This window comes from Asterias rubens, chromosome 9, assembly GCF_902459465.1.
Source record: "Asterias rubens chromosome 9, eAstRub1.3, whole genome shotgun sequence".
In the NCBI taxonomy this organism is placed as follows: Eukaryota; Metazoa; Echinodermata; class Asteroidea; order Forcipulatida; family Asteriidae; genus Asterias; species Asterias rubens.
The window spans coordinates 19,990,045-20,005,271 of NC_047070.1; the positions used below are offsets into that span (position 1 = coordinate 19,990,045).

Sequence of the window (15,227 nt, forward strand, 5' to 3'; positions counted from 1 at the left end):
GCTCCCTCTGAAGTAACGTAGTTTTCAAGAAAGAAGTAATTTTCCACAAATTTGACTTTGAGACCTCAGAATTAGATTTTGAGGTCTCAAAATCACGCATCTGAAATCACACAACTGGGTATAACTGGTCCTCTGTCTCGTCCCCTTAACAAGTAAAGCCAAAGAATCTCAAGGTTAATGGATCTGCTTCGAATATCCTCATCAGAGTAAAAATATAATTTTTTTAAATACTGCTTTTGAGTCAGTTTTACTTTTACATTTGTAAAGTATTGTAATATTATTATCAACTAAACAAGGTACCAATTTTCCAATGTGGAGTTTACGTTAAACGTGGAAAATAGTTTACGTTCAGTGAAAACAAACTGTTTGGTTTATTGTCTATATTAAATACAGATTATAAGCCATGATTTTTGTTCCGTCAAGTTTTTGTGACAATACTTTTGTTTAAAAAAAGTAGTAATAATAAAAAGTGAATAAATAACTAGCACTGGTATGCATTTCATAACGAGCTGAGTGTCTTTATCTTCTGCTACATGATTCATAAGATAATAATTTGTACATAACTGGTGTATTTGTCATCACCAAAGATAATAGAGCACCGAAGGCACAAGATGCGGAACTTGTGCTGAAACATGAAATCCCACCGAACGCCATTTCGGCAAGTAGGTTTTTAATACAACAATAGATCAGTGCAGATAATGACCATTCCTATCAATGGGAAACAAAACATTCACTTGCTGAATTGGCGCCCATGTGTATTTCACGTTCCAACAATAGATAAAGCTTCAGTTCCTTATCTCGCGTCTTCGGAAAGAGAGTTGGCAACTCTGTTGGTGCTTTACCTCTAAAAGGCTCAAAACTTGAAGTAAGGTTGAGTAAAAAATCACTTAAAGGAACACGTTGCCTTGGATCGGACGAGTTGGTCTATTAAAAGCGTTTGAAACCGTTTGTTATGAAATGCATATGGTTAGAAAGATGTTTTAAAAGTAGAATATAATGATCCACACAAGTATCACTTGAAATTGCAGGGTTTTCCTTTTACGTCACGAACTATAACGGTCGGCCATTTATGCCTGGCAGACTGTGATAGTCGACAGGGTAAAAAGAAAACCGTGCAATTTCGAGGCATATTTGTGTAGATCATTGTATTCTACTTTTACAATATCTTTCTAACCATATGCATTTTACAACAAACGGTTACAGAACGATTTTCAAAGACCAACTCGACAGATCCAAGGCAACGTGTTCCTTTAATACTAAACGCAAAGTCAGGCAAATCCAAGTTCTCTTATGGTCTAGGCACAGTCATGCAAGTTTCTTTTTGAGAAGGCATTTTTCACTTTGCAAAGGGCATGTTCATCAAATCTTAGTCTATGGGAAACTTTTGATGGGGCACCAGGGCCACGGCAATTTCAGAGGCCATGGTCTCCATGTAATTCCAGACGTGTGGCGTAGGTGCTAAGAAAGATTCGTAAAATTCATGAACATTGCATGACTTCTTAAGATCTCCAAACTCTGAATCTGCAGCTTACCAGTGATGATTCATATTGTTGCACAAAATCTACAGAACATGTAGCCTTTGTTTACATTAAAAAGTTCAAAGGTCACATAATTTAAAGGTGACCTAACCCATGACCTCACTCCATTACAAATTTATGTAAAACATGATTCGTGCGCACACCAGCCCGCAGTTACTTGAAAGTTATCGTGTTGCCTTGACGTCAGCGAAAACATCTATACTTATCAAGAAGGCACCATTTACATTCATACACATATGATACAAAGATAATATTAACTTGTTCTTACGCCAACAACAGAGCATTTCTTACAAAATTGACATAAAAGTCTTGCATCACAAATCTTTTAAATACTCAAATATTTGCAACATAGGAACTTGACTATTGAACTGAGTGGATACAACCAAAACTTGAATTTAAACAAAACAATGTATATGAGTGAAACTTGACAAATAATACAGTATAAGTTATAAGTACAGGACATGTACAATTCTATAAGGTTGTATAATGGGAGACATAGGAACACTAGATAGCAGCAGATATTAAAGCAAAATGTTTTCATAGTTTTACAAGTTCTGAATTGTTCCTAAGATGACCAAATCAAATTTCCCAAGCTTTTCCAAACATAAAAATTCCCCCACTCTGTTGGTCAGTGCAGTTTGCATCATCATCAAAGAACTCAATGATACAATATTCAAAATGTCAAAAAAAGGGTCTTGGTTCTTTAGCATACATGTACAATAAAAGTGGATGCTTTTGAGCGCATGCCCAAATTACTGCGGGAACATCACATACATTGCGCCATGAGCCAAGTATGTGTATAAAACATCTTCAAGTGCTTGAAGCCATGCACACACGCGATATTCTACTTGGTTATTTGCATGTTTTGCGAGCACTCTGGTTTTACGGAGTGCCTCATTTGAAAATGAAAAATTTTTGTTTTAAATCGTCGAAACAAGCTTATAAAAAATCATAATTGTGACACATGATCAAATTCCTAGGATTTTGCAGTTCTATGTTTTTTTTCTTGACAAGTTACCAAGATCGATATTAATTTCCAAATATTTTGGAAATATTTCCAAGTAGTTGCAACTCTGGCTCAGAGCATTTGCATAAAAAACTATTTCCAAGAACAATAGGTTTGCCACCTAGTGTTCCCAAAAGTCCAGTTGATAATAAAAACAATGATTATGAAAACCAAAAGCTCAAATACAATTCTCATCCCAAGAAATTAATATTTTGCTTTGAAATTAAATCTTAACATAGCACCCTTCGTGATTTAAATTTTCTTATTAATATCCTATGACAAAAATCCAAACATTCAAGCTATGAAAGTTGCTCAAAATTGCTTGCATTTGATTCGCAGTTTAGTTTTAAAAGTCCAACCATTTAAGTGTTTAGATATATCACAGAATGAAGCTTTTTTTATTGGTACAGCTCCCGGTCAGAGCACCGTAGGGAGACAAGTTCACTTTGGTTTTTGGATCCATTGGATTGTTTTAATCCTAATGGCCAACAATCAGGAGCGAATTTGCCTCTGCCTTTATTATTTCAAATCTGCGATTATCAACCACCGAAAATACACTAATTATGTTTGTGACAAAAAATAATATTGTATGCTATGTTCCCGTAAGGTTGCCATCGTTCGCCAACAGTGGCAACGAGGACGAGGGCAAATGTTGGCAAGTGGAACGCACACCAGGTAACTAAGGTGTGTAAGTTAAAACACACACACAAGTCTCTGTTGTAGTCACTCTGTGGACATTCCTTTGCTCTTAAACTATTCGTCATCACCGTAAAGAACATTGTGTGGATGTGTGTAAGTCCACATAGTGTTTCTAGTCTCGATACATTATGTGGACCTGCTTTGTTCTCAAGTCCACACTTCTTATTTAGTTTTAAAACAAAAAATTGTTGCTTTTTGCAAAACAGACCATCCGATGTCTTATGTTTTGAGAGAAAATTATTTAGCAAACGCTTGGTTGCATTTTTTCATAAGAAATTGCCAAATTATAACGATACAAATATATTACACCTTCTACATCGAACGATGACAAAAACCCACTCAAACCAAACAAGGTTTACAAATATCATGCACACATTATATTTCCCCAAAAGACTTAATTGGTTGTGCCAGTGCAAAAAAGTAAATCAGTTCAGTTGTATCTTGCGCAAGAGAATCTTCATGCAACTTGCAAAACAACTGCTTTTTGTGACGCAATTGAATTATGTGTGTACATCCAGTATAGTTAATTGCATTGAGATTTACATAACACTCGAGTAGATCTTTAACATTTGATTTTTGGAGCATTATTATTCTTCTTCTTATTATTTCTGGTAATGAAACCAATGATGCCTCATTAGTGAGCTTAATCACTGTAGCTCGTAAGCCTGAGGAAACCTGTAAATAAGGAGTCTTGAGTGTGAACCGGAAACTCCTACTCTTCAATGATAAAGCGTTCTTTGTGCACTACCATGCAGGGGACCTACAGCTTAATGTCCCATCTGAACAAAACGATTATGGTCAAGTCTCTTGCTCATGGACACAACAGCAACACTTGGGACTCGACTCAAAGGACATTTTTGCACTGACATAACTTATTATTTCATGCTTAATCAAGGTGTTTGTGAAAATAAAAATATTTCTTTGGTCTCTACGCAACTTGGACGGATTTAAGAAGCAGAACCTTTCAACGTATGAAAAATAAACTGCCTTGAAACTACATGTAGGTATTCTAAATTCCCTAAACCTCTCAAAAACAAACAACTGTGTAAAGTCCATGTTTAAGGCACTAAAATCTGGGGTATGTTTTGCTTTGGCCAAAATTTAACCGAATGTTGGTGCATAGCCTGAACATCTGATGTCAAACTTGGAGGCTTGTGAATTACACCAGAGATCTGCCATTTAGACCCAGTACATAATCACCTTTGACCTCACATCGAGTCACATGGCCTTCATGGTTGTGGAGATTCACAGTTAAATTCAACCTACATGTGAATACATGTAAGCCAACACCTGTCCTCATCCTTCTGGTAAAGGAGAGGGAACCAGTCTAGTTGGCGCACTGATTGATGGAAAAATTGCGTGTAACAGCAACTCTTCAGTAGTGAAGAGAATGACACTTAAGCGTGGTCCATACTTCATGGGAACTGCGAAAGCATCCATCTGGGAAAACAGCCTGTAGTGATTGTTAGGGTCTCCAAAATTCCCAACATATCAGAAACATGTTAACCAAATCCTTCTTATGTTCTTTACTAAGGCACAACTCGCTCGAACCATAGATGTTTTAAAACAATTTGGAACACAGCCCTAGGCTCAATTTCATAGAGCTAAATATGCAGTTTCCTGCTTAGCAAGAATGAGCAGGATACCAGTCATAGATTGTGCATGAAGTACAAACTGGTACCAACTATAGTTGTTTCATTTGGGAATGAGAGGGGCATAATAATTAGGATTTATACTATTCTTATTTGTACACTCTTTGGGTAAAATATTATACATCTGTATTATATACACATGAAGTAAAACGCTATCGAGACAGAATAACAAACAAAACATAATGACATAGTTCATGCAAATTGATAGGCAAATAAATACAAATATGACTAAGTACCATGGAAATGCTGACATGGTAAACTGTATTTAAAAAAAGGACGGATGTAGATGATACTTATTTCTAGTGAGATTTCAGCGGTTGGACACCTCTTCCAACACTGTGCACCGTTAGGATGAACCGTTGCTAGGCAGATTATGGCAACAACTTCGATACAAATTGGTGGTGACCATCGATCTGAGGTGGGCAATGTCATACGGAGAAGGCAGATTCTTGGTGGGTGTGCTACGTTTCTTTGGAGTGCCAGGAGTTGTTTCAGTCATTTGGCATGATGGTAATGGTTAACCCCATGTCTTGCCATTGGTAAGTCTTGGGCAGATTCAGTTGCTGAGATAACAAAAAAGAGTGCAACGTTGAAAGAAGATGAGAATCAACATGAATTCTGAATATAATAGCACATAATACATGCACAAAAGGCTAGTCTCACTATGAGACCTTGTAAGAAGTAGTCCAAGACAACCAGCAGATTAGTACTGTTCATGTCAATGCACGGGCATAAAGGCGATAACCAGCTCGGCGAAAAATACTGCTGTGGAAAAGGGCTAATCTTGACTCCATCCGCTCAAGAGTCAACAAGATGGCAGCTGACTACTCAGCCATTTTCACTACTTCCACACCAGTGAATCACCTCGCCAACACACTGGAACAGGAGTTGCATAAGATCATTATAGAATGCGACCCATCCACGACGAGCTCAACCAAGACAATCAACCTAAGTTTAACTCAAACACTAAACGTATCCTGAAGCAGAAGGCACGCACCTTCAAGAAGGCACAACGCACCGACAGATTCAGAGACTGGTCACGCTTCAAGCACAACAAGAAGAAGGCCCAGAAGGTCTGCTGCATCACCAAGGATCAAGTTTATACCAAGGGGGGGGGGGCAAAACTATTCTTCTGTCCTAAGTACTTCTTCTCCTGAACACATTTCTTATTCAATATTACATGCATGATATTCTTCCTACTTAATTCTGATTCCTGATTGTATTTCATTTAGAAAATTCAGAAAACTGTGATTAATGACATGAAAGGTCTATTGAAGCCCACAATGGGCTCATGTAGGTCAACCGTTCCACTCCAAGATTTGTTTTCCCCCTAGGACCAAACATCATGCTTGATATGAATACTTACTTGTTCTGGGGCATTTACTTCATCAAGGTCCTCTGCTACTGCGTCAATTGACTCACCAGAGAACAGCACCTAAAGACAACAACAACAATAATAATAACAAAATATACCACAAGCAAAATAACAAATGATAACAATGAATCACACATGTACAAAGAAAATATATATATTAGTCATTACACACAGAAGATTCAATCAAATGATCAATAAGTTTTAGATTCAGAGAGTTGTCTTTGTTCCTTAAAAATCAAGTTCTCCCATAATGGGAGATCTTGATGCTTTCACGGAAGGAAATTATCAGCAGAATATCCCAGAGGAATAATCTCTCTGGGAAAACTACACATAATCACGAATGTTAAAAACGTTAACGCAAAACAATCATTAATCTGAAATGTTGCATCCCCATAAGCTGATCCCCTGGCTGCTGCTTCCCAGGTTGTATCGTAATTTGGGTGTGATCCCTGGCTACATAGCAGTTAACGGTTGTATGGCTAATGATTGGCACCCCCAAAAAAGATATTGACAAAATAGGGAGACCGCCAACATTGGGCTAGATAGCTCAGTTGGTAGAGCGCCGGCACGTTAATCCGGAGGTCATTGGTTCAAATCCTGCCCTAAGCAGTATGTCTTTGATCAACTCAAAATCATGCAAAATAATCAATCAAAGTTTAATAAGCAGCACCCTCTGTTGACAAGTCATACACCAGATGTAAGCACCTTGATACAAGACTAGCATCCGATCCTTACCTGTAACCACTGCCCTCTTGCAGCATACGGATGGGATTCTTCAACAAAAGCACCCTCAACGCCATTAGACACCAGTGTTATTGCACAGTCTCCTGCAACGCTCTTGAAAGTAAAGTGACGGCCATGTTTTAACCGCCCCCTAGTAAAGCAAAAACAGATTAAGCATAATTAGTCGTAGCAAGCCAAGGCAAGTTGAGAAGGGGTGCTTACTAGCCTGTAGCAGTTTTTACTCAATAATGTAGGCTGGGCTAGAGTGAGCCCTGTAAACAATCCACACATGCTGCAATTAAGTAGAAAAGTGTAGCAGACTGAACTTACTTCATAGCAAGAGGGAAAAGTGCTGCAGCTTCATGGTTGAGTTTGATGTGAACCTTGTCCAAGCACCGTGGGTTCCCGAGCTCCACCAGGTTACCCTGTGGGTCACTGTCACTATCTAGTGATTCCTGGCGCTGAGATTGAAGGCTTGAGGGATGAGCTGTTGTCTTATCAGACTCAGGTCCAGTGATAGGGGGTAGGGCGGGCCTCTCACTGGCTAGACCCATCTTCAGAGCTGCTTTGATCTGCTCAGATTCTGGTAAAGTGAAAGCGATTATCGATAATGATTTCTATAGTTCATGACTTTCATAAAAATTGCCAATCATACATTACATTTTAACCCTTAACACCGTTTTGTGTCAGGAGTGCCATTCTTGACATAAAAGACAGGAAAAAAGTTGGAATCAGATTTTTGTTTCATTTGTTTTATAAGAGATCGCCTAATAACACAAGGCCACGGCGTCAACTTCAAGTGGAGGGTTGCACTTAACTGATTTTGGACTGTCAAAACGAACCAACAAACAGGGGCAAGTTGAACGTAGGCATAGGTATCATCCACTAGGAGCCTGGCTGGTAGAGCAAAATCTCCTTCCTAACTTGTTACGAATCAATTATCGTTAAGTGCATTGTTCAAGGGTACAAGAGTCAAGACTGAGATTTTGAACCAAGTCACAGCTTGTGGAAAATGGTGCGTTACTCACGTTGAGGAGATATTCTCTGTGACAGTGTTTGGTTGTCTCCACCAGGGTCCGAGTCTTCTCCTTCTTGCCAGGAGCATCTAGCACTGACACCGCTGAGATTGGAGCCATCCATGTCGATCCCTCGTTCTACTTCATCCTGAAGATGTGGATTCAGCTCAAAGATGGTTTCTCCACGACGCATGTCAGTGATCAGCCACTCTCCGCCCGCACTGTTTGACATTAAACAAGTATTAGGGAAAAAGATGAGAATACATGTGTAAAATCTCTTTCGGAGGAGTGTTGGCTCAGAAACCTTACATCCTTGTGTAAAATCCCTTTTAATCACTGTACTAGCCAGGAACTCAATTGAAAGAAGACAAGGAAGGAAGTTTCAGCTTAAGATGTGGGAGGAAAACCCCAGAGAGTTCTTTCAGTGAAATCCACATAGTGGCCCGGAGGTATTTGAAACAGGACCCAAGAGGTGGAAGGCCAAGAAAGAAACCTTCGTTACCTGACCACCTAGGTATTATTATTATTCAAATAAAAAACACAAGACTGTCGGACTTGTCCAGTCGTGAATTTACTAACCCAACAATAAATTCACTGGCTTTGGGCTTACAGTCCATTGAAAAATCGAGCCCTGCTTGTCTATTTGAAATGATAAGCCAGGATGCCCATGTATTAGGTTTCTAGAAGTAACATATCAGCTGTCGATTTTACCAAAATTTTCCTAACTTGGGATTAATCTAAGGACTTAGGACGAGTTCAGTTTCGTATCCAAAGACGTAGGACGGATTGAACCCATCCTAAGTTAGGACGTGTTACTTGTCCTAACTCGAGATAGGATTAATCCTTGAGTGTTTCGTGAAATCGGCTGCAGATCTCTTTGATTCAAATAATGTCAACTTACACAGAAATTGATTTCAAGAGTTCTAAAACTGATGGACCATTCCACCGTTGTGCTGCCTGCAGTTCTTCCGTACATACACCAACAATCTGCAAAGAGCACGATGAAAATAATTATCAAATAGTAAACTCAACCACAACGGTGTTTTGATAGATCTTAAATGAAAAGGCTCATCCCCTTAAACGCACTGGACACCTTTGGTAATTGTCAAAGATCAGTCTTCTCATGTATCTCAACATATGCATAAAATAACAAACCTGTGAAAATTGGAACTCAATTGGTCGACAAAGTTGCGAAAGAATAATAGACGAAAAAAAAACACCCTTGTCGCACAAGTTGTGTGCTTTCAGTTGCTTGATTTCGAGACCTCAGTTGAGATCTCGAAATCAATTAAAATATTCTAGTGAGAAATTACTTCTTTCTCAAAAACTACGTTACTTCAGAGGGAGCCGTTTCTCAACTCGTTACCAAGTAAATTTGTATGCTAACCATTGTTTTGGGTAATTATCAATAGTGTCCAGTGCCTTTAAGGTGATTCCTTTTATTTGCAATACACAACTATGACAACACACAGGGCCTGTTCAGCTTTACATTACATCCAAAGGGCAAAGCAATTAAAGTTAACGTTTCTTTCTTAAGGACACAAGTGTCAAGACCAGGACTCCAACCCACTCTCTGCTGATCTGCTGACCAGGATGATGGAATGTTCAGCTTTAAACTTGGAAGGTAAAACACTTGATCATGTAGAGACTAAGTCTAAAAACTTGATCTGTATGCAAGGTACTGGTCCAGTGTTGTAGCTAGACCAATTCTAGTGGTGGGTGGGCTTTAAATCTACCAAGGGTGAGCGGTTAAATGTTTAGATATGGGGCCATCATTGCTGAGGTGCAACCTAGGGGAAATCTTTCATGTTTAGATATGGGGCCATCATTGCTGAGGTGCAACCTAGGGGGAATCTTTCATGTTTAGATATGGGGCCATCATTGCTGAGGTGCAACCTAGGGGAAATCTTTCATGTTTAGATATGGGGCCATCATTGCTGAGGTGCAACCTAGGGGAAATATTTCATGTTTAGATATGGGGCCATCATTGCTGAGGTGCAACCTAGGGGAAATCTTTCATGTTTAGATATGGGGCCATCATTGCTGAGGTGCAACCTAGGGGAAATCTTTCATGTTTAGATATGGGGCCATCATTGCTGAGGTGCAACCTAGGGGGAATCTTTCATGTTTAGATATGGGGCCATCATTGCTGAGGTGCAACCTAGGGGAAATCTTTCATGTTTAGATATGGGGCCATCATTGCTGAGGTGCAACCTAGGGGAAATCTTTCATGTTTAGATATGGGGCCATCATTGCTGCGGTGCAACCTAGGGGAAATCTTTCATGTTTAGATATGGGGCCATCATTGCTGAGGTGCAACCTAGGGGAAATCTTTCATGTTTAGATATGGGGCCATCATTGCTGCGGTGCAACCTAGGGGAAATCTTTCATGTTTAGATATGGGGCCATCATTGCTGAGGTGCAACCTAGGGGGAATCTTTCATGTTTAGATATGGGGCCATCATTGCTGAGGTGCAACCTAGGGGAAATCTTTCATGTTTAGATATGGGGCCATCATTGCTGAGGTGCAACCTAGGGGGAATCTTTCATGTTTAGATATGGGGCCATCATTGCTGAGGTGCAACCTAGGGGGAATCTTTCATGTTTAGATATGGGGCCATCATTGCTGAGGTGCAACCTAGGGGAAATCTTTCATGTTTAGATATGGGGCCATCATTGCTGAGGTGCAACCTAGGGGAAATCTTTCATGTTTAGATATGGGGCCATCATTGCTGAGGTGCAACCTAGGGGAAATCTTTCATGTTTAGATATGGGGCCATCATTGCTGAGGTGCAACCTAGGGGGAATCTTTCATGTTTAGATATGGGGCCATCATTGCTGAGGTGCAACCTAGGGGAAATCTTTCATGTTTAGATATGGGGCCATCATTGCTGAGGTGCAACCAAAGGGAAATCTTTCATGTTTAGATATGGGGCCATCATTGCTGAGGTGCAACCTAGGGGGAATCTTTCATGTTTAGATATGGGGCCATCATTGCTGAGGTGCAACCTAGGGGAAATCTTTCATGTTTAGATATGGGGCCATCATTGCTGAGGTGCAACCTAGGGGGAATCTTTCATGTTTAGATATGGGGCCATCATTGCTGAGGTGCAACCTAGGGGAAATCTTTCATGTTTAGATATGGGGCCATCATTGCTGAGGTGCAACCTAGGGGGAATCTTTCATGTTTAGATATGGGGCCATCATTGATGAGGTGCAACCTAGGGGAAATCTTTCATGTTTAGATATGGGGCCATCATTGCTGAGGTGCAACCTAGGGGAAATCTTTCATGTTTAGATATGGGGCCATCATTGCTGAGGTGCAACCTAGGGGGAATCTTTCATGTTTAGATATGGGGCCATCATTGCTGAGGTGCAACCTAGGGGAAATTTTTCATGTTTAGATATGGGGCCATCATTGCTGAGGTGCAACCTAGGGGGAATCTTTCATGTTTAGATATGGGGCCATCATTGATGAGGTGCAACCTAGGGGAAATCTTTCATGTTTAGATATGGGGCCATCATTGCTGAGGTGCAACCTAGGGGAAATCTTTCATGTTTAGATATGGGGCCATCATTGCTGAGGTGCAACCTAGGGGGAATCTTTCATGTTTAGATATGGGGCCATCATTGATGAGGTGCAACCTAGGGGAAATCTTTCATGTTTAGATATGGGGCCATCATTGCTGAGGTGCAACCTAGGGGGAATCTTTCATGTTTAGATATGGGGCCATCATTGATGAGGTGCAACCTAGGGGAAATCTTTCATGTTTAGATATGGGGCCATCATTGCTGAGGTGCAACCTAGGGGAAATCTTTCATGTTTAGATATGGGGCCATCATTGCTGAGGTGCAACCTAGGGGGAATCTTTCATGTTTAGATATGGGGCCATCATTGATGAGGTGCAACCTAGGGGAAATCTTTCATGTTTAGATATGGGGCCATCATTGCTGAGGTGCAACCTAGGGGGAATCTTTCATGTTTAGATATGGGGCCATCATTGATGAGGTGCAACCTAGGGGAAATCTTTCATGTTTAGATATGGGGCCATCATTGATGAGGTGCAACCTAGGGGAAATCTTTCATGTTTAGATATGGGGCCATCATTGCTGAGGTGCAACCTAGGGGAAATCTTTCATGTTTAGATATGGGGCCATCATTGCTGAGGTGCAACCTAGGGGAAATCTTTCATGTTTAGATATGGGGCCATCATTGCTGAGGTGCAACCTAGGGGAAATCTTTCATGTTTAGATACGGGGCCATCATTGCTGAGGTGCAACCTAGGGGAAATCTTTCATGTTTAGATATGGGGCCATCATTGCTGAGGTGCAACCTAGGGGGAATCTTTCATGTTTAGATATGGGGCCATCATTGCTGAGGTGCAACCTAGGGGAAATCTGTAACCGGGCAGCAAAGGGTTTTTAGTTCTGGGCCGGCCCACCAAGCACCAGTTTCTGGTCCACGGCAAACTCAAACAAGGGTCAATAGAGGTGAAAGGTAGGAATATATATGAGATACCTGAACAAAATTGACAGATCCGAAGGGTGTTGAGATGGGCTGTAGTTGAGGGTCTTCAGACATTAACATATGCTGCACTCTAGATTCACTCTTATCCAGTGAACTATGCCATGAGACATGGTCACCGGCACATAGCGTGTTATCTGCAACAAATACAAATAGGTGGAGAAATCATTAATCAGCATTCCAAATTAACCGGTTACCAAATGCCAGTGGAAACAGAGGCAGCCGGATATTAATCTTAGGACGAGTTATCCGTATCCAAACACATTGAACCCATCCTTCCTAAGTTAGGTCGGGTTACTCGTCTTAACTCGAGATAAGATTAATCCTAGCGTTTCGTTAAATCGACTGCAGGTGAGTCAATCACTTCTTCACGAGACTGCCGGCAAGTAAAATCATTGTTCCTTCTAACAATAAATGAGAGGTCAAATCCCAAAGAGGGATTACTTTTGAGTTTGTAAAATGGTTTGACAAGCCTTGATGTTTGCAATGTGGCTGCAATTGCCATAAAAGCAATCACAAGAGTTCAATTCAGTATACAAACATTATAATATTATATACACACATGCAAATATTATTTTGATTCTATCCTCCAAGTTCCATACAACAATATGTTAGCGAGTGGGGAAACACACAACCAGGGGTTGAAGACACACGGTGGGAGTCTAATCTCAACCCCTGTTCTGCTTACATATCATGCAAAATGTTAACCTTGTACACACACATAAACACATCACTCTTGCTGCATGAATTTTCCCAAAACCGATCCTCAAATCAAGAATCCATCAAACAGTTGTTGATAAAAACAGAACTAAAAATAAGGGTAGAAATTAGGGCAAGTTTACTTCCATGTGGGCATTATTACATGTGGGCTAGCTGGTAAAAAAAACTTGCTGGCGGCTCAAAACTTTGGTTGACTAGTCCAGCGGGTGAATAATAATAAAAAATAACATAGGTGAGTGTCCTATTTAATCTGTCGTTTCCACGAGTGAGTAGGATGTCAAAAGTCTGAATTGATGATGTTGCAAAGATTGTTTTAGTCATCCCACTTCATTTTCATTTGAACAGTACCTGATTGGAAAACGTATTTAGCAAGGCCTTGCATGAGTTGGGCAGGCCAGGTAGGGGGCGCTGTTTCTGTCGGTTCTCGTTTGAGTCGGAAGGTTAGCTCAAAGCCAAAACCACTAATGCCATCTGGACCAGTGAATCTGTAATTAAAGAGATACACAAAATTTAAAATCGGAGAAAGAACACTAGTCTTATGCTTATCGTGATTTTTTTGTCCAAGTTATGAAGATTTTAAAGTTGCTTTGGAGGACACTTCTCGTGTGGTATGCTTTAAAGAAAAAAAGTGAATTGTGAAAAAACGCATTGTGGTAAATCATGGGGAACCAAAGACAACTGCATTGTGCCTAAATTTTAATGTATTGTTTACCATTTTTTGATAAACCTTTAAATGCCTTTAATTGGGGGCAAGACACAAATTTTCCATGGCACAAGGACAGTTGATCATTTTGGTCGACACTTTCAAGATTGTAACCTCCTACTTGGAATGCACTGGAGAGGAGAGGAGCAAGATTTCTTCACATTACAGTGGTAACTTATTGGTTGATTTTCTTCAACAGCCTAACTTAAAAAGTCTGAATTCAGATAAACGTCCGAAATTTCTCATGTTTGGATATTTGAGCGATTGTAATGTACTCACTCATGAACTCGTCCATCCCCATACAGGTCTGTCAGTCCAAAGCTAACATAGTGCCAATGTGGTGGTATACCTCGCTCCGGAAGACCAGGGTTACTGTACATGCTGATGTAGTCAAGTGGATCCGGCCCACATAACCTACAAGGATACAAGAAAGAAAGTCATTTACAGTAATTACATGTTGCGTGGGTCCAGCCAGCCTCATTCAAGAACAGTAACTTCGTGTGACAAGGGTCTTTTTTCTTTCAATATTATCTCGCAACTTTGACGACCAACTGAGCTCAAATGTTCACAAAAACAGGTTTGTTTTTTATGCGTATTTTGAGATACACCAAGTGAAAAGACTGGTCTTTGACACTTACCAATAGTGTCCAGTGTTTTTAATTGAGTGCTATTTTTTGTTTATTTTACACGTCATACTACTACTAGCTTCTGAATACCAACCAAATGAAAGTAATGAAAACACATGACGTCGCTCCAATGTCGTGCATGCATATTAGCACTGTAAATGGCGGATCTCTCGCAACGTAAAACCCAAAAAACAAGTGTCATTGTAAAAATGTTGGATAAATGATTTAGACAAAAGTTATTTAGTTTTTGGCTGTGAACAATTTTGTTCCTGTTATCCTGCTGAAAACCCATGACACCAGATTTGGGTTAGCTATTTGGCTTGCTATTTTTGCAGTAAGATTATAAGAATGTTTACAAAACTAAGTTCACAACTTACCAAAACTTCACAACAGCAGTAACCTGTAACGGATTAGGTTGAGCTGGATAAAGCTGCCTGCATGCCGAATACACAGCCTCTAGACCAACAGGAACTACTGTCATATTGTCCACGTTTTCTCCATCGTTAGTGGCCATACTGGGCCGAAAAAAACACCCAAAAGTGAACAAAATAATATCAAAAAAGTGACCCCCGCGCCGTTTGTTGTTCGGGTTTCACGGCAAAAAATGCCAAAAGACTGAATGAATGTGTTGCGTCCCAACTTTA

At 40.1% G+C, this 15,227-nt stretch overlaps 1 protein-coding gene across 1 annotated transcript; it reads right to left on the reverse strand.

Moving 5' to 3' along the window:
- Nucleotides 1–1,183: 1,183 nt before the first annotated feature.
- Nucleotides 1,184–15,215, reverse strand: LOC117294664 (suppressor of fused homolog). Its single transcript, XM_033777169.1, has 10 exons — nucleotides 14,961–15,215; nucleotides 14,237–14,371; nucleotides 13,603–13,739; nucleotides 12,529–12,671; nucleotides 8,911–8,996; nucleotides 8,022–8,230; nucleotides 7,324–7,576; nucleotides 7,006–7,144; nucleotides 6,262–6,330; nucleotides 1,184–5,458 (listed from the first exon to the last, which is right to left on the reverse strand). Exons 1-10 carry the CDS (start codon nucleotides 15,095–15,097, stop codon nucleotides 5,387–5,389), a joined length of 1,380 nt encoding a protein of 459 aa, XP_033633060.1. The 5' UTR covers nucleotides 15,098–15,215; the 3' UTR covers nucleotides 1,184–5,386.
- Nucleotides 15,216–15,227: the final 12 nt, after the last annotated feature.